The sequence below is a fragment of the Scaptodrosophila lebanonensis genome, unplaced genomic scaffold (genome assembly GCF_003285725.1).
Source record: "Scaptodrosophila lebanonensis strain 11010-0011.00,11010-0021.00 unplaced genomic scaffold, SlebRS2 tig00000043-arrow-pilon, whole genome shotgun sequence".
Lineage (NCBI taxonomy): Eukaryota > Metazoa > Arthropoda > Insecta > Diptera > Drosophilidae > Scaptodrosophila > Scaptodrosophila lebanonensis.
Window position 1 is genome coordinate 779047 of NW_022060545.1, and position 24993 is coordinate 804039.

The window sequence follows — 24993 nt, forward strand, 5'->3', positions numbered from 1 at the left end:
TTTTAAATTAAATTTTCTAAAATGTCTGGCTTTCTCAAGCACAAAAATGAAGTTATTTTATGTAGCGTCGAAAACAACAAAGGGCAAGATCGAATATATCGCGTGTAGAGTTAGGAGGGCAATAACCTCTAGACTATGTGGGTCGATAGAAAAACAACATTTTCTATACTATATGGATTGATAGAAACTTATACACTATCGTCAACATTTTGAAAACAAAAAAAAAATCTTCCAATCTTGGTATATGATATAGTAAGCCAATTTTGTGTAACTTTAGATTATGGTGGGGAACCACACATGATTATTACACCCTTTAAACCTTTAGGTACAGCACATTTGACATATTCCGATAGACCTCTAATATGCATTTGTAGACATGTATGTATGTGTGTACGTATTAAGTTTTGAAAAGCGCACATTAACTGGCTGGCTGCGCGAATGCGTGCCAGAGCGGTTCTGTGGAAACACAAAGGTGTCACCACCACAGACACACACTGGCGCACACACACACTCACATTCACGCTCACCCATACACATAGAAATAAATGTGTTATGCGTGCGCTTAAGTGCTCATTAATTTTGAATGTCAAACTATGTTTGAGTGAAAGGCAAACGCAACGTGCACGTTTAATCGCTTTGAAAAGCTCGACGAGGAACGACAAGCGCAAATGTTAATGATGATGAGTAGTTGTTGTTGTTGTTGCTGTAGCTGGCGGGTTACCAGGTTGTCTCCTACTATGACTGACTGACTGTCTGGCTGGCTGACTGGCTGACTGCCTGACTGATAACCAGCAATGGCGACAAACGTTGACGATGCTGATGCCAGGTCTGACTCTCTGTCAAATTGGTTTAAAGGATAATAAAAGAAGTGGCAGCAGCACGAGCAAAAACATAAGCACGCACATGGAGGAGACTCTGGCAGGGTATCCACCCGCAGCCCTGGAAAGTGTTGAAGCGCGCACATACGCTAACACAGCCACGCTGCACACACACACACACACACACACACACCTACAAATTTGAAGATTCGCACACACGTATGTGGCATGAAACGAGAAGAGGCAGCCAGGTATTTCAATTGAGAAATTTTAGTTGCTGTTGCTGATGTTGCTCCCATTTGCCTCATGGTGCTGTTGCTGCTGTCGAGGAAAATGTTTGTGGATAAAAAAAAAGGAAAATGGAAAGGTTTGACTGCCTGGTTGGCTTTTGGCTTCTGCTTAAACTGCCACTGCGTGCCTTCTTTGCGGCTTGTTGTGCCTGCCACTGTTTTTGCTTTTACTATTGCTGCTATTGCTGTCCTTGCTGTTGCAAGTTGCAGCTAAACACAAACATCTTCACAGCTGGCACACATAGCATGCAATTTGAATGGCAACAGCAGCAGAGACAATAATCTTGCTAGTTATGCGCCAAACTTAAATGGGGATTTAAGAATGTGTGGATGAGTACAAATTTTTAGTTTGTAACAAAAAACAACTCATAACACTACAACAAAAAGTGGAACAGGAAACAGCATCTGCAGACAAATGAAAATGATCGAAATTCACAGAATTTCCATGGCTCATTCATTTCTTTAGCAAAAGTGAAGTACAATTGGTCAAAAACTATTTCAATAGTTATCTGTGCAGCTTAAGTTACATTGCTATTTCGTAATTGCTAGTCAAATAGCTGTGCACAGTTTTAAGGGCGTTACAATTTCAAACAAAATCTATAATTGACATAAAATAACAGTCTAGACTGCATTTTGACTTGAACACATCGTTTTCAAATTTTCAAATGCATTAAAAGTAATAATATTATAATCGTCAATAATCGTAATAGAGCAAAACATTTTTGAAAATATAATTTAATTTCTTTAATTGCAAACGGGACGGAGACTTAAAAATTTTTATTAAAATACTAACTTATGCTACGGCTATTACTACTTTCTCAAAAACATAAAGCCTGTATGACCTGTATATATATTATTCTCGAATGTCTGGCCATAAAATCTTAGCTATAAAAACTCTGAGCGCTGCATAACCGCGTTAAATAATTTTAATATACATATGCGCTGCAAAATTAGTGGCTTAAAAAGCTATTTTTTAAATATTAAATTATACTGCGACTTCTACAACTTCCTCCACAAAATATAGCAGGTGTGACCTGTATATGTACATAATGTTCGCAAATATCTGGATAAAAAATGTTAGTAATAAAAACAAAGGCATTAAATTATTTTAATGGATGTGCTGCAAAATTAGTGGCTTTTTATGCTTAAAGCTGTGCAAATATTAATGGAAGAGCTAAACCAAAAGTATTACAAATATTGGCGAAGTATTAGCTAACAGGACGATAAAAAATTCACCTTCATGAAGGAGACGTTGAAATCGATTTTTATAAAAAAAAAACGTTGCATACCGCAAGGGTAACGAAAGCGCACAAAATTATGCGAAACTGTGTTAGTAAGTTCGAAGGTGCTGATAGAAAATTCTTTGCATTTGAATTGATTGGCGCTCTAAATAACTTAAATAACTTTGATAGCTTATTTGTGTGTAAAAAGGTATGGCTAGACCGGCAAAAATGTTCAAAACATTTTTCAAATTTGTCTAGTATGTCTGGAGTACTATACAAGACGGATGTCTATCAATTAAATTAATTCTGTAAGATTTATTTTTCATCACACACATTGAGGAGCAGTATATAGGTTTGGTTATAGCTTAGGTATATAGATTCATTATAAAAAGCATCTTATAAGCTAGAAAAGCCTAAGAAGGAGAAATCTATTCAAATTACAATAATATCTAATTAACGCCTCCGACCCGGTTATTTACCCTTTTTATTATAACAAACAAATATTTTGCTAATTATTACTTTTTCCTTTTCTTAGCTAAGTCTTCATGAAATATAATCACACATTTCCATGCTGAATGGATACTTTTTTTACGGTGTGCCTTTGCCATGTTCCAGTGTGAGGTTCCAAGCTTAAATGAGCTACTCTACACACATTCTTTGCTCTCCTCCATACACATAAGTGTACCTACATGTAGTGTGTGCATTTGTTTGCGTTGAATTGAAAGCATCTTCCCTAGCTTTATGCTTAGTGTCACAATTACATGAACCATCATGATGCTCTTCCCACAGATCTTCTCTGTGCAGCACAGTTCCACAACAACAAACAGATGGGTTGACTTAAAAGCGGTATTCCATCATTAGGAATTAAGCGAAGTCAGTGCGGAAGTTAAGTACTTTTCAAGTGCTGCCGACTTCGCTGCTGTCTGATGCGGCAGGGAAAGGAAGAGATAGCGAAGGAAAGGGAAGGAAAGGAGAGGCGAGTAGTGTGCGTTGAGTGAGTTGCAAAAAGTGTTAGACAGCAGCCTGACTGTGGCTGCGAAGTCAAAAGTTACGGGGCATGCTGGCAAAGTGCAGCAGAATCAGCCACCAGACCCAAACACAGACAAAACTCAACTTAGCTCGTCTCGTCTCGTCTCGAGTCGAGTCGTTTTTATTTTTTGGGTGCTAACTTTTATGTGGGATGCGCATGGTTTTTTGTTGTTGTTGTTGCTGTTGTTCTTGTTGTTGCCTCTTTAAACATTTTCCCTTTAATTAAAATTTCAACAAGCTTCACATACGCAACGGCAGATACATATATAATACACACATTCACACACTTTCGCACACAAACACTCACAGGCCCGCATAAATTAACTTTCGGTGCAGGTGGAGCTATCGTTGGGAGTGTATGTATGTATGTATGCATATACGTGTATGTCTGTGTGTGAAGTTCCGTTGTAAATGCTGTGTAAGTGCCTTATCTTAATGCGCCTCATATCTGCCTTAATTCATATAATAGGCCAGCGCGTTCGCTATTTAAAGTCTAACAACCCTTTTTATATGCAAATTGTTGCGCGACGCGTATACGCCCCGTCGCCCTCGACTAGCCGTCTGACTGACTGAATGCCTGCCTGCCTGTCCGTTCGTCTGCCTGACTGCTTGCCTGCCAACCACTCAACGCTCACTCACACACAAGCATTTACAAACACGCACACACACACGACATACGACGGTTGACATTTTTTAGATATTCCAACATCAGGGCGCACACTTTTTTTAGCTTTTAATTTCCCTCATTTAAACATGTGAAAGGCCCTGCGCTCATTCCTATTAGTATGTTTTTGTGTACGTATGTGTGTGTGTGTGTGTGCGCGCCAGAGTTTTTCTTACATTTTCCAACGATGCGGTTTTTGTCTGCGCACAAGTTACATTTCAGCTTCAGCGTCCTGCCCTGAGCTTTGTCTGTCAATTTATGTCTGTGTGTGTGTGTGTGCGAAAAATGTTAAAATAATTTGCAATTTAAATAGTTTTAATTAACTTTCACTAATTTGGCGCCGCCCAACTGGCACAAGTTGGCAAACTAATTTTAAAGTGATTTATTATTTAAACAGCTTGCTGATTGGCAGCGCCCAAATTGGGGCGTTTAAATTGCCTGCGGTGCAATTAGCAAGGTGTATTCAGTAAGCTGGACAGCTGATGAGACAATGTCAGTCTCTCTGCTAAAGGGAATTGAAATCAAATTAAGAATTGGTAAATAAACAAAATCAATGAGAGCGATCATGATTACTTAGCAATTACTTAATCAACTGATTTAACAAAAAAATGTATTCCTTGAACAAGAACTTTAATTACCAAAAATTTCACAAGTTGAATCCAATTGTTAATATTATAAAAATTGCTCACAGATTTTATTTGGCATTTGGTTGCTACTGTTTAGAAACGAGAAAAGAAAGAATTCGCCCCTACAAGAGCAACTTAATATTTTGATCGATAGAACTGAAGCCACGGCTCGGAACTGACTAGATTTAATTATTTATTCATGTCCTATGCGATGTAAAATCTAAATAAAACTAAATTAGTTTAATATTATTACAGAGAATACAAAATAAGTATGAGTGAAAATTTTTAATTATGAACAACGTTGCATTATCGATATTTAAATGGAAGTAGTGATGATAAGTTTGAATCGATTATATATAAGTATTGCAAGTATTAATATTTTTATTGGCATCTGTGAATTGCATATTAGCTTATGAATAAATGTAAAGTATAATAAATTAGCAGCAGAATATACATGAAAATTTACAAGTTGTTTTTTAATTTAGAAGTCATAAATATAAGCATCATAAGTGTTTGGTCAGCTCCCAAATGTGGAATTTAAAAGTTGTATGAAAGTGTTTTTTATGGTATTGATTCAACGGAAAAACGTCCTTATGAATGAGGGAATCGGAAGGAGCATAATGGAAGAATTCAATTGAATAAGTTTACCATAAGTAGTACTCAAGAAATGTGTTCATTTAAAGGTGCACCCTAGCCAGAACGTGACCAAATAAAGCCCAGTTTCCCGCTGGAGAAAGCTAGCTAGAAAGTTTAAATGTACCATTTGGACTAAAAGCATCAAACAAATATGCCATATAAATGCGTAAATGATAGCCCGTAATAGAAATATTTTTACGGTATTTTATGTTTTTCATTTTATTCAATTTTATAATTCAATTTAAGACTGTTTATTAAAATGTTTAGTAAAGACGTATTACACTACACGTTGTGCTTAACAACCGCACAACGAAGTTATTTCATTTTGGCTTGAGTGCTCTTACCAATAGTTTAAATATTGGAGAGGCCACTAACAACCTTTATTGTAGTGACCTGCCAGGATTGAAGCACTTTGTTATTAGCGCTGTGGTCGCTGCTGTTATTGCTAGCAATCATTCCAATGCTGCGCAAAATTTAATTAGCTTTAAGTGTGTCGGTTGCGGCATTTGTTTGCTTCGGTTTCGTAATTTGTTGTTAATTACTTTTTGCAGCGCGGCTTTTTATTGAAAATGAATGCCAGAAGGTTGGAGGCTGGCAGCTCGATCGGTTACCCGCCGCGCCACTCAAATTGAAATCAGCCATAAATAGACATTAAGCTCGGGTACATAATGATTTTAATGGCGGCTTCTATATACTATATTGCGCTGATTACTGTAAATTTTCGGTTTCAATTTGCAACTATTGATTTCTTTCTGTTGCCGGCCTTTTGTTGCGCTATTTAGCGCATCGAATTATATTCATTGAGCATTTTATCTAATGATGCTGCCATTACGAATCTTTTGTAAACATTTATTTAACTGTTATGGGCCACCATTTCCACTTTTGGCTTTATCATGTAATTACCACTATTGAATAGGCGCCGAGTTTACATATTTTGTTTGTTCTGCAATTGTTATGGGACCACAAATTTCGATGAAACTACAATGTGAGTAATTATTTCAGAGCATAACAATTTGATGAATTATATAATTGATGTGTAGATTGTTTTTTTTTTTTCAGTAAGATATGTATGTATGTATGTATATGTATTATCTATTATAATGTTATCTTATTTTGAAGAGAAATATCTTTTAAAAGGAAACAAGTTTTTAAATTCGAAAACGAAATTTAGTTAGCTTTCGTCGATTAATAGATTGTGAGACTCAAGCCCTTCTGGAGCATGGGGATCAGTAAATCTTACAATTAACTTTTAAATCGAAGTAAAAGTTTTATATGTAATATCTAAGAGTTTGTGCATGATGGTTTCTTGGCTTCAATCTATCGATTTTATGTACTTGATCATTTCCTCAGAAATATATAGTTTTTATTCAGCACGCATATTTGAAAATTTTCTCGCAACTACACAAAGTGTCGAAAGGTTCATGTACGACATTGGCGCAAAGAATTTATTTAGTAGTTCATTAGATTATGTCTGAGCATTCTGTGTTCAATAAAAGAATGCATTTTAATTGGTTTGGACTCAAATGTTGCTACCGGGATTCAAACAATCTGACTATTACTCAAAGTTGGAAAAAGAATAATAGCCCCGGTCTCGGAAGGATACACACATTAATTGATGCACTTAATGCCATATCTATTTCTTTCAATGCACCTCATTTTACGATATGTAATATACTCTATGTAAGTTTTTCCATAAATTGTCATTTAACAACAAATCATTAATAAACATAGCTGCAAAGCAAATTGTTTCAAAACATACTTAAAACAACACAGCGCACAAATTCAAGTAAACAGAAGCCTCTAAAATTTTGCACACTTCTACACGAGCTCACACAGAATGCCTGGATCTGCTTCCACCAACGCGGACCCCTGCAAAAGGAAGTCATCTCCAATGCAGAATGTTGTCGCGCATGCATGTGACAGCGTTTCCGAAATAATCACGAAATATCGACGTAAAATATGCTGTGAGGCACGCCAGGTGGTGAGGAACGCCAAGTGCCGGGAATGCGGCTCTCTAGTTCGACGCAGCAATTTCACTTATGCGATCCAGGGCAAACGGTGCGTATGCGCAACATAGTTCCGGTACGCCTGTTCACTTATTTAAGCAACGTTCCTTTCTCGAATTTTGCGCTTTTAGCTTTTCTGTGAGGCTCGGCTCCGAAGAAATGTACGTTGGCATTTTGATGGCTGTGATAGGGCTTATGCTGCTTACGATGCTCTATCTGGTGCGGCGCTATAATCACACGTTCGCATACGGCACCGGTGGCTGTGTGTCTACGGTTCTCTGGACCTACGATGATTGCAATATTGTGACATGAGCAGTACACAGTTTAATGTTTTTTATAGAAATCTCTAATTTGGTTTCTTCGCACTTCTTATCCACCAGCTGAGATAAATAGTATGATGAATTGTAGACAGAATATTAAGGACTCTTTAGTAGCTAGCTGGACTTCAAACAAATTCAAAATTACTTCCAAAAATCATATAACATACTCAGCTAGGCGTTCCATTTTTTAAAATATTTTAATCACGAAGTAGTGTTCACAACAAATATTGTTTTAATAATCGCATTATAATAAAATACAAGCTGCGAAACCAATCATCATTATATATGTGTTTCTTTTTTTCATATACTTCAAGCAATGTGAATACCATGATTGGTTATCTTAGCCCTTATAGCAACAATTAGAATGCATTTAACTGGAAAATCTAACTAAAATTTTATGGAAGACGTCCAATTAAAACACACTACTGAAACAATTGTGTATGTGAAAGAAAAAAATAAAATAAAAATATAAATCTTAGCTAATCTGAATGAGGCAATCAAAAGACTTTACATTCGTAAGGATTTTTAAAATACAATTAATTTCCAACTAAATAATTACATATATGTTCGTATACCTTAATATATTAAATTAAAATAGAATGACGTTTCTGTTCACCCAATTTAGGGAATATACACGTATACAATTAAAAAACACTTAATTAATTTACCAATAAATTTCACAAAATTTGAGCAGTCGTGCAGTAAATGAATGAAAAATTGCACATTGCGGAATGAGGTGGCACTCTGTAATTTGTTATGGGCCAACTGCAAAAGCCAAAAATAATTGACGACACACACACGGACGTACACACACTTGCACATTAATTACCACAAAAGCGTTTGCAAAGTAAAAGTAGCGATGACGACGGCGCAGACATGGGCGAGAAGTATGAGGCTGACGGTGGCGACAGCGACGGCAGGCCACACAATTTGCGTCTGGCGAAGCGAAACTAATGCGCACAAAAGTAGACTCTGAAAAAATTCCAAACGCGTCCAACAGCAACAACAAAGCCTTTGGGTTCCTCTCTTTCTCCCGTTAATTCTCTCTCTCTCCCTATTGCTGTTGCATGTCGAAAACTTGACCAGCCAGCCAGCCAACCAACCAACGAGCCAAAACTTATAGCAGCTGCTGGCCCCAACTGTACCTACGACATGTAAGCGCAAATTGCAATCATATTAAAAGCAGCCGCCAAACGGAACCGAAAAAAGAAAAAATGAAATTCAAGCTTAGAACCCACCAAAAAAAAATTGGGCCCCCGACAAACGTTTGCTGCAAAAACCAACACAGACCGCGACCGACCGACCACCGCTCGAAAATGAATGTGGCGCGAAAAGGCATTCAAAATGGCGCAGCGCTCCAAACCCTAAACTAATCATAGCGAGCCATCAACTAAACGGCATCGGGTGTGGTGCCGGTGTCGGGTTTCGGGCATGTACTGAAAACCCAAAACCGTAACACTTTCCCGCCCACATTGTGGTGGCAGTTGCATTCGCTGCAGTCAAGCAAGAAGGGCGACAGCCGCACCTAAAAGCGAACAGGGAAATGTTAATTTCTGTTCAAAAAACTTTCGCCTATTCTCGTTTTATTAACATAAAAGAAGCACGAATTAGCAAAGTAAAGTTGCCAAGACATGTTTGAGCTTTAATCTAAGAAAACTTAGTACGAGTAGCTAAATGTTCATGCTTTTGTATTCACCGTAAAAGCTATGTACAATGGAAAATATACAACACACATGCCCAGATTGGGTTTGGCACAAAGTTATTCCACGCAAAATTTCAAATTTAGAGCAAGTTATGGAAAAGGGGGATTAGTAAAAGCGGCTTAAATTTAAGACCGTTTAACGACTTATATCAATTTAATTATTTTTCTAGTACATATCTCATTAAGGAATTAATAATCTTCACTTTTGGTGAAATAAAAGATAAATAGCTAAGCAATGGAAAAAATAAATAGAAGAAATCTTGACTTATACATTTAAGGCACAAGTTACTTTCAACATTTTTAAAATTAGAGAAATACATGAATTCTTTAAATAAAAGGGCTAGTTTGTGGTTTTGCCTATTATTTCTGACTATTGATTTTCTCATCTATGCTTACAAGTATGTCTATTAAAGACGTACACTTTTCGGTAAAGATATGTGACTCATGGCATCGTTAAGCGAGTAAGTTTAAAAACTTAATTACTTTTATTGATCATTTTAATCAACTGACTTCCTAAAATAAAAGTTTTTCTTTGTATTGGAATGTTGACCTAAATGGATAATGAATCATTATTCTTGAAAATATTTTAAAAAACATTCCTTGTATCGGTTTCAAGCACATTATACATCGATCAACATATTTCAACTCTCAACCACTGGAGTAGTTGAATTCTGGATGCAATCAGATCCAATCAAGCCTTAAGTTTTACGTTCCTTGGCTATCTATGTAACCACAGCAACAATTTGCATGAAACATAGCCCAGTCTGATAGTTTTGTGACTGATAGCATGAGCTTGAGCCTGCCATCTCTTACGAAATCAACTGCTGCATTTATCACTGGCATTACGCAATGTCCGTGGCCCACATAAGCCAAATGCAAACCTCAACATTGGTCAGCACAGCATCATCAGTATCAGCATCAGCATCATCTGTATCATAAGCAGCATCATCAGCATCATCAGCATCATCATCATCATCACCATCATCTGCAGCATGTGGAGCAACAAAAATTAATTGTGCCCACATGCAACAGGAACAGAAGGAGACAAAAGAAAAACTTAAACAATCGCATTCACACATCCGCAGGCACAGACAATTGAAACTTTTGCCAGCAGCCGACAAGGACGCCGACAACCCAGTCCCATTCACATTTAAAGACACGACGACTTTTCTTACGGCCCGTCCGGCCGGCATGACACGAGCCAGCAAACTATCGTACAGATGCGTTGGCATGCCATCCGTATCCTCATTCAACCCCATCATTACATATTGTGTGCTGGCATGTGGATGCCCAGGACATGTGCATTGCATTGACTTGGTCTGGCCGACTGTTTGGTTTGTTGTTGGCCCAATAGTTGGCCATGCTGACTGCTTGTGGTCATTTTGCCCTCAACCATATTCCTTCCATTCATTTTGTCATGCGTTCTTTTCATTTTGAGAAGGCAGCTGCATGGTCAGCTCCCCAACTTGAACAGTGATATGTTCCCATTGTGGGTTGTTATGTTCACATTGCTTGTGGCCTGCACTGTTGTAAATGCAACAGCTTCGACATTCTGTTCATCGTAGATGCTGAAATCGTAGTCCTCGTTGTCATTGTAGTTCGCCTTTGTTGCGGTTCACTCAGTTGCACACAGAACTCGACCATCGTTATAGAGAACGTCATCGTCACGGCTGTCGCATTCTTCAACGTCTTCTTTTAGTAGCGTCGTGGGTTTCATACTTTGTATTGAAAAGTTTTCTCGCGCCACTGACAGCAATGCGAATGACTGCCTTTTATATACTTGCTGGATACCTCGTCTGAGAAATAACCCAGAAAACAACTTCTCAAAAATGTCATGCTATTTACAAGTGCGGACTGGCATAGTTCAACGAGCTAGCAGGAATCCCACAGTGCGAGTTTTCTCCAGAGTAGGCTCTGGTTTGAATCACGTGGCTACCATCATAGCAGCAGCATGATTGAAGTTCGAATAAAATACTTGCAGTGTGGTCTTTTGTAAATGTGGTCTCTTGTAATAAATGTAACACAATTCACCACACAATAAATTAAAAAAAAAAAAACATTTTAAGCACAAAAATTAACAAGCATAATTTTGTGTTTAAAGCTTAACTTTTTTTAGTTCAAACTTTTCATAAGTTAGTCAGTTACTATAAACCATTTAATTTCAACCAATATAGTCTTCTAAAAGTGAATAAAATTTCTTACAATAAAACTTGAAAAATACTTTGAAATAGAGCTGGAATTTTTCAATGGTCATGATTTATGATTATTTATCACAGCTATACATTTTCATTACTGTGATAATTCAATGTTATAGAGTCGAAAAAATTAGTTATAAACATCGAATAGTTTCCATGAAATAATTAAAACATATTGTTACAATGAGATGAGTGTATTGTGTAAATATATAACCGATACAGTCATTAAATTTAAAAAAAAATAATGCACGATACTACAATTGCGCTAAACCGAAGGCAAAATTCACCTTAATGAACGAAATCATCGAAAGTGTATTGGGATGTATATACTTGTACATACATACAAAAATGTATACAGGAAGCAAACAATCTCAACAAAATATGTTTATTGGGTGAGAACATTTCAGCTGTTTTCTTTAAATGTGAACTGTAGTCAATGTAGTATGTGTGTGTGTGTGTGTGTGTGTGTGTTTGTGCTCACTACTGCAGCTACTTTTGGTTTTGTGTATATTTCGTGTGTTCATGTCTGTATATGTGTGTGTGTGTGCATTGTCCTCATTGCCTTTGTTTAATGGTCACATTAAAAATGCCTCATAGCCGACTATGTCGCCGTTGTTGTCGTCATCGCTGTCAACTTCTGACCGCGCCCTTTACACAACATTTTCCACTGCATTTCTTTCAAGTTTGCCTCATTTTTGGTGCAGCCTGCAAAAGTATGCAACAAAAATGGTCGCCAAACCAACAAGCGACCGAACAGACGAACGAACGAACGCCAACGACGGCCATTGGACTCTTTAGTGACATTTGCTGCACTTCTGTTGACTCGCGTGCTCGCTTATAATGCCTTTGTGCATGCTTATGCATGTGCATATACTTGTATGTGTGCACACGTGAGTCCATTAGCTGAAGTTTAAGTTAAGGAAAAGTACTATATGTGCAGCATACACACAAAGAAAACGGGTGCAACATTAATTTCGAATAATAATATTAATAACCACAGTTTTAGGCAAGATACTAAAATCGAAATAAATTAGTATGTATCCCCCATACAAAATATTATATTCTATATGTGCACAAGGCAATTCATATAAATGTTTTGAACGAATCTACTCAATAAGATCCATTAAATTTGCTACACTATGTATTAAAACTCAAAGGCTTCACATAATTTAAAACAGTTCTTAAAACTACCATCTCAAAGTGAATGCGCTACAAATAAATGGAAGCTTAAGTGCTCAAGAGATATATGATGTATAAGGATTGTAAAATATATTTGTAAAGGATTTGTAAAAAAGATATTCAATTCAATTCATTATTTTTAACGTGTTTTGTCTTGTTATTACAATTCAAGACTCAATATCCCTTACATACAAGGAGCTGTAGGACATAAAAGCATACACATTAATCAACATTTTTATAGTCACGCAACAAAAATACAAAGACACTAAAAATTTTCAAATATTTTAAGAGGAAAAGAACACATATTAGATTAAAAAAAGTTTAAAATAACCACAAGTACCCTCAACATATTTTTAAGTACGTAATAGAATAGTTTAGTAATTATTGTTAGTTTGACACCATTTTTTGGGTTATTCAATTCCATTGTTGTCAGTGTATCTACATAAATGTGCGCCCACGCACAGTGGGCATTTATAGCAAACAAAACATGCTTTGTACTGGGCTGGTGTAGATTTTCAGAATACTTTGCCAAGCGTCCTTCATCATGTAAACACAATGCCGAATGGGCAACAAGGTAATGTTGCAGTTGCAATAGCCGCTTAAAATTCTCCCGCTTGGGCATTGAAAGAGCTTATTACGTACATACATGTGCCTGCTTATGTGGGTTTTTAGCTGTGTATGTGTGAGTGTGTGTGTGTGTGCGTTGCTGTATGTGTATGAGTTGTGAAAAGATACTTTGATTGGGGTAAAGTGCTGTTACCAGCCAGCCAGTCTGCCAGTCGGCGAGGCCCCTGCATGCCTGCCTGTTCAATCGCTAGGCTGCTGTTATGTGGACATGAGCACAAAAAGCAGCTTATTTGAGTTGTTAACTGCTGTGGGCGTGGCCATTGTGGCTGGATGTTCGCTAGTCGTGTTTAGCGCCCACACTGCATCGCGTGTGTGCGTCTGTGAGTGAAAAGGAGAAATTAGATAATTGAAAATGAAACTAGAAATGATGAAGCTGATTGAAGCTTAAAAGTCCACTCTTGCAGCGAAATTACACACAGTTGCCAGAGCACTAGCCAAGCTGTTGCAATAGATTGCAGATAATTGGAAAAAAGGGACTTTAAAAGAGCTTTCCGCATTGTCTTGTTGCTAATTGATATCAACACGTCATATTAACAGAACAACTTCTCAATATACTTGCTGAATAGAATCTATGTGTATTATATAAGTAATACATTATTTTCTGTTGTGTTAAATATGACAAATGCCCGATTCGTTAGACTTAAAAAAAGTATCCCAAGTTTCAAGAACTTTCGATGCACCGTTTCAGACAAGAGGAAATCCAATTCTAACGTCAATTTAAATTAATCCGGCATTAATAATAATTAATAAAGGCATTCGTCTTGTTATTCAGCAGAATAAAACGAACTTTTTCTGGGAAAGAACTTTATGGCTACATAGAAAGATACAAAGATCTTGTTATTCAACAGAAAGAAAGAACTTTATGGCTAGATAAAAAAGATACAAAGATCTTGTTATTCAGCAGAATAAAACGAACTTTTTCTCGGAAATAACTTTTTGGCTACATAAAAAGATACAAGGATTACAAGATTAAAATGTTATGACAATTGCTTTTTAGCATAAGGCACTGAAAAGGCAAGGTTTAGGTTAATCTTTTTTATTAACATTACTTTTTTATTTGCCGGCTAAACGGGATCTAAGCTTGCAAAACTTTCATCCCTTTTTTATCTCAACTACAACGCCAATCTAATTAATATCATGTTGTACTAACAAATTTGTTAAAATATAATGATGCTATGAAATAATTTGCTCCCCTCCATTATGATCTTATGCTGACCAATTATATGTTATATGATTATATAATATATAATAAAACGATGTATATACTGCACGTATATATTAGAATTTAAATTTAAAATTGAAGCAGCCCTGCGGTGGAGACTCATCATTATCATAACAAGCTGGTCGCTGTATACTGGCTACTAAAAAGTTGTCCTCCAGCTCTGACTAAATAAATGATATAAAATTACATATTTTATAGTCAATTGATATTCAAATGTACAAACTTACAATGAACCAATCGAGGGCAACGATTTTAACCTGTAATGGTTTTTGTTCAAGTGGATTTCTAACCTCTTGCAGCACTTCTCGAGCACTATTCAGAAAATCCTTTACCCAGACTGGGCCTTGAATAAAAAGAACACGTAATAGCTTGCACGCTTTAAGCACATTTAGTAAGGCAGGAGGAATGATATCACATTTGTCAATATTTATTTCAAGTACTTCAAGTTCAGTCAAACTTGACAGCTGCTCAATGCATTGCATATCTGAGAAACAGCAGCTTAGATGTCTTAAAGACTTTATGCCCACAATTTCCTCAATGTCGTCTGGAGAAACTTTGCCGATTATCGGCAGATATTGCAGCTGTTGAGCTTTACCCAGAGCTTTGAATAGTTCAAAAAGGGAGCCACACGAAGTAGCTGAAACCACCAGTTTCTTCAGATTTGGAAGCCGTGCCAAGTCAGCATAATCAGTACCTTCGGCCTCAAAGTGTAACTCCTCCAGTTTGTTGCAGTACGCAATAATATCTGTCAGCTGGGTCTGGGCCAAGATCATCAATTTATTAACATGCAGGGCTTGCAAGTTTTTGTTAGCCTTGCAACAACCTATTAGGTCGTACAGGCTAACCTTATGCCTGAATGTTATTTTTTCGAGTCTTTTCAAATGGAGTATATTTTTTACTGAACAGCCTACAAAATTAAAGTATATAAATTGTCTCTGATATAGTATTTTTAAATGTAGAAAACGCACCGTCAACATCAATTATCACACTCCTTAGCTTTGGCAACTCCTTTAATGATAATAAACTTTCTTCGAAGAGTTCCATATTCCATGTCTTATGTAATTCGCCGAACAGAAAAAATTGCACTTGCTCCAAATTGTTCATGCTTTTCAATTTCTTGCTTAAACTTGCAAAGAACGAATTCCTTTCGCTGCAGCTTAGAGATTTTAAGAAATGGCTTAAGTCACCGATATCGATAAATAGGTCTTTTATGAACTCGCATCCAATGCAAAACAATAGAAATTGCGATTTAAAATATTCCGATGAGCCATCAATTCGAATTTTGCCATCGTTCATGGCCGACAAATCTTGAAAAGCTTTGACGCAGTGCAAACAAGTCTGCGGTGTATGTATGCAGTCACCAGAAGTTAAATAATCAAAAATTCTTTCTTGACAATTAATGTCCAAGTCCAACATATAAATATCACTTGTGCTTAGGCTGTGCATTATCTGTAGCTGTGCCACGTCGATTCGCCTCATCATGGAGATGCTTCCTTTCCCACTCACTTTTCACAAACCAAATATACCCTTTTTACTTTTCGGGTGCAGTGTATAAAAATATGACGAGTTGAAAAAACGTTGTTTCTTGATTGAAAATCAGCTTAACACTAACATGAAGCTTTCAAACTATTGAAAACATGTATAGTGTGATATGGGATCGAAACGACAAACCTATGATATAAATGAACGTGAGTCATCAGACTGTGTGGACTTAAATTGTATTTACACACCAGTTATCTGTTCCTTTTTAATGCCCCTTACAGCATGATAAGATTTTCTTCGGCCTTGTTCAATGATTCGATTTAACAAATGTAAAAGCTAAAGTCGAACTTTGAAACACTCTGTACCTATTTATTTATTTATTTTTTATTTATTTCCATCGACAAACAGTGCAGTCGATGTACATAAAAATATACAATAGAGTACTTAGACTAAGTAAAACTAAAGAAATGAAAAAGCCTATAAAAATGGCAAAAATATCTAATAACGAATCCAACACGGTGGGGGAATTTTATTTGCCAAACGGCCAGCTATGCCCCGACTCACAGCAGAGAGTAGTCAGATACGTTATTAGACCTATCAAAAAAGAAGTGGAGATAAAAAAATATAGCAATAAAAGATAGAAGAAAACAAATTAAAATTAAATTATTTAAATAATAAAATATAAAATATAATTAAAATTTAAAGGTGAAGAATCACTGACCAGTTGGGGGGAAATTTATTAGCCAGTCCGGCAAGCTAAGTGTGCAATATTGAAAAAAAAAATTGAAAAATTAAAGAAAATTGAAAAAAAAATACGAAACTTTTAATAATAATCACTAACTGCAAGTATGTGCCTTTTTTGAATGTGATTGTTCGTAGCACTTGTTTTTTTTTTTTGAGAGTAGATATAACTTGCGTGTAAAGTGTATGCGATGCTGTATCCTCTAACATCCGGCCGAGAACATGTTCTTGTGGTATTCCAGCATTAATCACATGTTCGCTGAGGTGCTAGCATTGAACCTCACTGTGCAAACTCAGCAGCTTGTCGGTGCTTCCCTGCAGTAGTACTTTTATTTTCTACATTTACATTTATTTTAACAGCCATACTTTGTAAAATGCCTGAGGAACACCGGGAAATATTACTGCGCAATATTTCCTTTTTCTCCATAATCGATCGCAAAATGCTGTTTATTGTAGAATTTGTTTTCCAATTTTCTTAATTTTTAAAATTTTGATAATTATTGTACACATAAGTATAGAGTATTTCAAAGTCAGGACACTCGACTTAGCTATTACACTTGTAAAATGTAGTTATTGAATAAGGCCGAAGTAATCTTATCATGCTGCAAATCGTCAATAAGTATTTAGAATTGTTGTTGCTTATTTGTAGCTTGAGGGAAAGACAATTGTTATTGTAGTACAAAATATTTGTCAATTGATTAAGTCCGCGATTCAAGAAACATTTATGACAAATATCAACCGCTTTGTTCGTCGATAAGCCGCATAGCCTATTCACCCTCAAGATGCTAATTTCAAAATGCCAGCTTTGAGGATCCTATTTTGTCAAGTTTAAAGCAAAATAATGAAAAGATCTATATTCACAAAGTGTATTCATTTCTAAGTGTTCTTTCCAATATGTCTAAAGAAATAAATGTATACAAAATCCTTTAACCATTGACCTCCAAGCTATTTGGTTGACAATTAAATTAAAATATAAGCACATTTACGGGTTGCTCGCTAAAATATCACGCACACGCCGGATGTAATATTGAAATAATACATTAGCTTCAACAAACGTCGTGTCGCTCATGCCGCCAACACTTTTAGCCAAATTTCTGATCGTTGACGGCAAGTTGAAATGCCCTGGCATGGGTGCCTGTAATTAAGCAAAGCACAATGTGATTAATAAATAAATGTGAAGGCCAACTGTGGGGGGATCCAAAATCTTCCACGCTCCGCCCCACTCAATTAGAAACAAAAAACCGACCAAACACCAACCAGAGTAGACGCTGGAGCACTCCCAAGTCTGAGATTATTTGTTGGTTTTTTTTTTTTGTCCCTCTCTAATACAAATCACGTGTAATAGCGTTGTAATAAAAACAAATTTCCCCAAACGTTTGGCCTAATTGTGCCACAATGCCACAATGCCGCAACTCTGCCAAAATGCCAACCGAAGGAGTTGCCTCGGGCGCCCACGTTCAGCTCCGACTGTTGCTTATTTCGCAGCCCTGTTGACTGACCGAACAGCATGACACAGAAAAAAATTACAAGCCCAGGACCCAGAGCTATGTACATACGCGTGTGTACGAGTGAATGCAGAATGATTCGAAGGAGTTGCATGTGAGTGGCGCATAAGCAGCGCCAATCGCTGCAAGACGTCGGAACAGGCGGCAATGACGATGGTGATGGCGTTGACGGCGCTGAGGACTCGTGGAAGTCGCGGCAAAGGAGGATAAGGGGGACGACGATAACACACATACAACGAAACAACGACAATATGAACACGATAAGCAAAAAACTGCGACTTCCTTTTTGTGACTTTGCGTTAGACATTCGGGCAAAGTGCTATAGTTTTGGTTGTGCAGCTTGGAGTGTAGCTTGTGGGAGAGCGTCGAAGGCAGAGACAGAGGCATACAACATAAAAATAATGTCCACTGCTTATTGAAATTAATTAATTTAGTTAAACTTTAGATAGGATAGATAGGTATACTTTCTTTCATTTATTTATTAATGGAGTTGAACGTACTGCAGCTTAAGACTTTAGGACGTAGGAATGATGATCAAAAGTCAATGTCAAATTTCTCTATTCACCTAAAGATTGTTTAATTTATCTATTTAATCTAGTTAATTAAGAACACATAATACTAAGAAATTAAAAAAAAAATACATTATTGGGTAGCCAAACGAAAAAAACATATATTTCATTTCAAATACGTTTTACTTTCTCAGCATATAACATTATTCAAAAGTATTAAAATACCAATTTAATATTAAACTTTTTATTTTCATAGTCAATGTTGAATTTCTCTTTCACCTAAAGGTTGTCTAACTTGTATTTAATCTAATTAATTACGAACACACAATACTAAGAAATTAAAGAAAAGGAATACATTATTCGGCAGCCAAACGAAACATTATTCAAAAGTATTAAAATACCTATTTAAAAGGCTGTATAATTTCATCTTCCTCATCATTCTATTTAATATTAAACTTTTTATTTTCATAGCCTTAAGCCACTGTGCAAGCGAACCACTTAGACTCATTGGGGTAACATTGCGGTTGGGCCACAAGCTGAGCTCACGTAGCGCCATTGCCGTTGGCGCGTGGGTAGCAAATGAGTTGTTGGCATCACCAGACCCCCACCAGCTCCACATTTCCAACTTCCAGCTCCCAACAACAACAACAACATCAACCAGCTCTGAAGAGGTAATAGTGCAATGAGAAAGCGCCCACCAAGTAAGCCCAAAACAAAACGTTTTCGAAAACGTAACGAATGCCCAACTGCTGGTCGGTACGTGAGTTGGATGGTCGACGGACTAGATGGGTGGTTAGGTGGATGGTGGTTGGGTGGTTGGGTGCCTGACTGGCTCATGCTCGTGGCTTGTGGCTTATAAAGAGGGCGCAATTAGGCGGGTAGGCGTGCGGCAGAGTTGGAGCCAAAGAAGTCGCGTGGCAGCATTAACCCATAAGTCAGTCACTTGCACAACAATACAACAACAACAACAGCAGCAGCAACAAAGTGTAATTCAATGCGCGACGTCGCCGTCGCCGTTGACGAAGCCGTAACTGCGACTTCGACTGCGACGCTGGCGACGTTGGCGACGTGAAAAGTTAAGAACCGGGGCCACGTCGCGTCGCGTCGCGTCGCTCTCTAAGAAAATTGGCTTCGCCCAACGACTTTAGAGTGGACAGGCACATGAAACACAATTCAAAAACACTTTGACCGGCAAAGTTGCCAGACGGAATTTTTTGCCTGCAACGTGCACAACAGCGAGCGGCGCGTTGCCAAAAAGGACAAAGGCGAGTAATCAGAAGACGCTGAGAAAGGACCAAAACAAGGAGAAGAAGAAGTAACAGAAGCTGAAACCCCAACATAAAAGTTGTTTGTGTGCGCACATTGTTTTGCCAACTTTCTTTTGTGAAGATGTTTTAATAAACTTTGCTTCGAGTTCATTAAATTCAATTCAACTTAATGTCCCAGTGCGATTATATAGTATTTGTGTGTACATACTACAAGTATATGTGTGTGTGTGTGTGTGTGTGTTTGTAAAGTTGAAACAATTGCGTCTGATTGATAGGCAATTAGTGCAAGTGCTCGCAGCAGCCGGAGCCGAGGAAGCAACAACTGTTTGTGCATAAATAAAAAGCCCACACTTCACGGCAATCTGCAAAGCCAAAGTGTCATTAACCTAATTGGCGCGCAAAAATACAAAATAAAAGTGAAATAAAAGAAAACACGAAAAAGAAAAACAGCGGCCATAAATAACGGCAGGAACGTAAAGAAACAAGTGCAACGTGTTGCAATAAAAATAATTTACATAAACCAGGTAAACCAAAACCCCAAAACGACTGCAGAGTCCAAAGCCCCAAGTGTAAAAGTGAAGGCAGAGAAAACACACAAACCAAAAAAAAAAAAAAACGGAACTGTATGCCAACTTTTTTCGCAATGGCTGAAAAATACGTGAAATTCCAATGCAGTTAGTTGCTGTTGTTGTTGTTTATATGATTGTATGTGTGTTTGTGTGTTTGTTTGAATTGAAGTGATGAGGGCGCAAAGACATAGCCAGACATACGCCACTTAAGGCACGAACCGCACTGAGCCTGAACCTTCGGTCAGCGCCGCAAAGTATACGTCAATATATATATATACACTCATACATATATGTATGTTTGAATGTTTATCTGTTTGTTTGTCTGCATGCATTGAAGACACCACAACAGGCTGTACGCCTGCTGCAATTTTGGTCAAAGCAAAGTGGAGTAGCCATTGCCTTCATCTCCCCTCTATCACACACTCTCCCTCCCTATCTGTTTCCCTCTGTATCTTTCTCTCTCTGTCTCTCTCTTTCTCTCTGTGTCTCTGTTTGAAGTGCGAGGTGCATAAAGCGAGGCAAATAGCATTTGTACGTATACGCGATATTTCGACTCAAGCACCACACAGTGGATGGGAGAGCGCTCTTCACTGTGTTTACTGACAAAGGAACTGTAAAGTGGTTAGTGGACAGCCATTGAACGGCTCTGTGAAGTGGGCCTGAAGAGCCATTGCCAATGGACATGAACAGGACCGTGGACAATTTCGTTGTGCATTGATAGCGTACCGACAGTTTCATGTATGTTCGATTGCTTCCAATTTGTAAACTCCAACTATGGCAGAGAATAAGAACACACAGCTGGTGGGATCAATTGACTGAAGTTTCCTTTCTCGATTTTAAACATAAAGGCAAAGGTGTGGGGTAGGATAAAGCAAATAAGCGATCCGTTGTTGAGTATACGATTGAATGCTGATAAAACGAGTATAAATCAAGAGAATAATTAATTTGCACCAAAACCAAATTTTTCACAAATATATTCAACAGCTGTTTCAAGTCACTGCAGTAGCTAATATGTTTTTGAATATCCTGATTGACGACTAAAAGAACCTTGAACCATAAAATTAATATTTACAAATTGTTTTGTTTACGTAAATGAATAAAAATAAACCAAACTAAAACCACATTTGATAATATTAAGTATTTTCATGAGTATGATTTTCAAAATTATATATATTGCGTTTTATTATTAAAAAGGATTTATTTATTTGTTGGTTTCTTCTCATATGTTATATTAATATCTATTTGTTCCTAATAATGTCCAGTTTTATATTTTAATATGGAAAGTGTCATAAAATACTATATGTACTTAATTATATTTTTTTCAGTTGGAAGATAAACATTTTAATATTTAAATGATTTTAAAAGTAATTTCGATACTCAATTTATGATTTATAAACAATGAATTTAAAATTTAAAAAGAAGGAGCTCAAAGAAAAAGGCCATTACTGATATCTAAGAACTTTTTTCGAATGATTCGTTTAATAATAATAGTTATGCATTATTGTTATTCAATATTTTAATTATATTATGCGATTGATTAATAAAAAGATTGGGTACATTTCAAGTAACATTATTGTTTAAGGCGAGGTTCGAAATTTAAAACCATTCATGCATTAATTTATAAAATCATTCATTATATTCTCAGTACAACAATTTTATGCCAGAACCAAAATTGTTGAGTTGGCAGTTAAATATTTGGGATTGGAAAATAATTCCTATTAAGACTTGAAACAAATTTCTACAAACTTTTTAATGATGTGTCAAAATTTGAGATTTGAAAGATTATGAAATTTGTTATACAAGTAGTTGCCCATCATTTAATACAAATAAGGGCTTAATAATACTTATAATTTATCTGAATATAATCAGACAATGACATTAAATAGTGGAATTACTCTGATAATATTTGACATATATTTTTAATATGCGACAAATTGTCTTTTAGACTAAATCCTTCTCCATTAAGCTCCTACTATTTGTTGCCTTCAACTACTTTCGTATTTCTTGAAGATCTCAGTCGTTACTGGATACCATTTCAATTAAACTGACCTAACTGGCTTAGTGCTGGCAATAAAAATGGTCGTGTCTCCTTGTAAAAGCTGTCCACGCAAGAACATTTATTGTTTTATTGCAATAACAACAAATAAGAAAGAAAAAATACTTTAATTCCAGTCCAGGTGCACCATAAACCCGTTGAGCTCAGATAAAAACCCCTTTGACAAACACTCCAAGCAAACTCACATTAAACAAAGTAAAAACCACAAAGAACGCGAAGTAAAGTGAAGAACCTGAAGCAACCTAATTTGCATATGTGAACTGAAAAACGAAAGTGCTAGCAAGGCGTGCAACAACTTGAGACGCGACACGAAATCCAACTACCGTGCAAGAAAGTCGTGAGGAGTAGAAAAGTCGAGGCACGCTCTGCGTCGACGCGACGTCGCTGCCTTAGCAATTTTTGACCACAACAAACTTTGGAACACACACGCAAGGGAACGACGCGACGACTGAGATTTAGATTCGAGCAAGTGAAGAGTGCGCTAAGAGAGCAGGACTTGGAAGAGGTTCTGACTCACAAGGACAATGTCCAACGAAGAGAACGATTATATGGGCGCCCCTGCTGCTGCCACCGCCACTGCTGATGATGACGCTGACGACGCTGGCGGCGGCAACGACGCGGCCAATGCTAATAACGAGTCCGTGCTTGGCGGCCAAACAATGCCACAAATTAGTTCGAACGCACAGCTCGAGGGAAACGTTTCGCCGACGCCAACTCAGTTCGATGATAATCAAATAAATAATAATAGTATTAATAACAATAACGATAACGAAAGCAGTCGCAGCAGCCCAGTGAAGAGACCCACAAGTCGCGGTCACAGCAGCAACCGCAACAGCCGCAACATCAACGGCAATCCATCGAGCTTTCAAATACAGCCCCAACATGACTCCTACGCCAATGACGATGACGACGAGGACGAACTAACAGCCGGCGATTTGCATGCTGATAACGTAAGCTCGGGGGCAGCAGTAGCTCGTGGTGGCGCTGGCGGCCACGTGCCCGACTATTGGCAACAACGGAACGGCGCATCTGGCATTGCAGTTGGATCTGGCGCTGGGCCTGGACCAGGCGGTGCAACTGGACCAGGACAGAGCGGTCGTCATAGCCGGGCACTTAGTCCCAGTTATCTGGATAACATGAGCGAGAATTCGGAACAGCCGCCCATTGTGCCGCTCGTGCGTTCCAAATCACGGCCAGAGATCTCCAGTGCCGCCGCCGCGCGTTACAATAATTTGTCGTATTGGAAGGCCAGACGTGTGGTCTTTTATCGCAATGGTGATCCATTCTTTCCAGGCGTGGAGCTGCGCTACAGACCCGGACGTGATGTCACCTCGCTCGACAATTTGCTGGACAAGATTTCGCCGAAAATGGATTTGCCACGTGGTGCTCGCTACGTCTTCTCCATGGATGGTGATCGCAAATATCATCTGGATGAGCTCGAGGATGGCGCCTTCTATGTGGTGTCATCGTTCAAGGCTTTCAAGGTGAGTCCAACCTCCATTACTTCTCCCCCACTCTTATGCATTGCATTTGGGTGAGGCGTGCGTTTCTGCAATTTGCACTAATTTTTTTGAAGTTTAAGTATAAGTTTACATGCCAGAACAAAATCGATGGAAATTTGAATATTTTGGCATAATTTTATATGTACCCCCAACCCTCCCTATACACCATCTACATACATATATATGTAAGTATTTTCTTATATGAACATATACTACTATATATATATATATATGTATGTATGTACATATCGTGGCCGTTTGGTGTTAATTTTGCGGTCAACATTCTACAACTCATACCACTCGCCCCTGGACTCGGGGTCCGTTGGCCTAAAAAGGAAAAATTACTTTGTTTTTGTTTTGCTCGCATTTCTACCTCAAGTTACTCCAACTGCGGGTGTTGGCCACATTTTTGCATGCGAGCCACTTTCATTTTCTTCTCTCGCCTTTCTCAATTGCCGTGTGCTCCATTTTGGCACACATGCGGCTCAGGTGTTGGTGTTTGTGTGTGTGTGTGTGTGTGTGTGTGTGAGAGCTGACCCCCATGTGGCGCACGAGTAACAAGCAACGACTCCCACTCGTTCGTGGAACTATACTGCTAATGTTTTTTATACGCAAACAAAAAAAAATCAAACAATTAGCATGAGCTTTGCTGAGTAGTTGGTTCCATGGCACTTCTACGGAGGGGGCGTCTTAGGAACTAGGTCTTGCACTGTGTGAGGTGTGGGAGTGCTTGGGTGGTTTGACGATAATGATTGTGGTTTCTTTGCCATTTAAGAGAGCTACTTTGCCAGTATTGAAGAGCGAATGTGAGAATTTGCAAATAC

The 24993-nt window shown here is 37.7% G+C and overlaps 3 protein-coding genes across 3 annotated transcripts; 2 read left to right on the plus strand and 1 right to left on the minus strand.

Moving 5' to 3' along the window:
- Nucleotides 1-7072: 7072 nt before the first annotated feature.
- On the plus strand, nt 7073-7885 carry LOC115623126. The gene is made up of 2 exons (XM_030517334.1): nt 7073-7344; nt 7424-7885. Exons 1-2 carry the CDS (start codon nt 7124-7126, stop codon nt 7602-7604), a joined length of 402 nt encoding a protein of 133 aa, XP_030373194.1. The 5' UTR covers nt 7073-7123; the 3' UTR covers nt 7605-7885.
- A 6584-nt stretch (nt 7886-14469) lies between these two features.
- Nucleotides 14470-16113, minus strand: LOC115622959. The gene is made up of 3 exons (XM_030517100.1): nt 15506-16113; nt 14765-15444; nt 14470-14701 (listed from the first exon to the last, which is right to left on the minus strand). The coding sequence occupies exons 1-3, from the start codon at nt 16017-16019 to the stop codon at nt 14594-14596; spliced, it is 1302 nt and encodes a 433-aa protein (XP_030372960.1). The 5' UTR covers nt 16020-16113; the 3' UTR covers nt 14470-14593.
- A 7078-nt stretch (nt 16114-23191) lies between these two features.
- On the plus strand, nt 23192-24205 carry LOC115622208 (echinoderm microtubule-associated protein-like CG42247). The gene has a single exon (XM_030516104.1). It carries the CDS (start codon nt 23192-23194, stop codon nt 24203-24205), a length of 1014 nt encoding a protein of 337 aa, XP_030371964.1.
- The last annotated feature ends 788 nt before the right edge of the window (nt 24206-24993 follow it).

Excerpts from the sequence above, each read along its gene's own strand:
- LOC115623126 (XM_030517334.1), top strand. The coding sequence starts at position 7,124 with ATGCCTGGATCTGCTTCCACCAACGCGGACCCCTGCAAAAGGAAGTCA. Across the intron at positions 7,345-7,423 it reads TATGCGATCCAGGGCAAACG|CTTTTCTGTGAGGCTCGGCT; the intron begins GTGCGTATGCGC and ends TTGCGCTTTTAG.
- LOC115622208 (XM_030516104.1), top strand. The coding sequence starts at position 23,192 with ATGTCCAACGAAGAGAACGATTATATGGGCGCCCCTGCTGCTGCCACC.
- LOC115622959 (XM_030517100.1), bottom strand. The coding sequence starts at position 16,019 with ATGATGAGGCGAATCGACGTGGCACAGCTACAGATAATGCACAGCCTA. Across the intron at positions 15,445-15,505 it reads TGTGATAATTGATGTTGACG|GCTGTTCAGTAAAAAATATA; the intron begins GTGCGTTTTCTA and ends TTAATTTTGTAG. Across the intron at positions 14,702-14,764 it reads TTGCCCTCGATTGGTTCATT|TCAGAGCTGGAGGACAACTT; the intron begins GTAAGTTTGTAC and ends TCATTTATTTAG.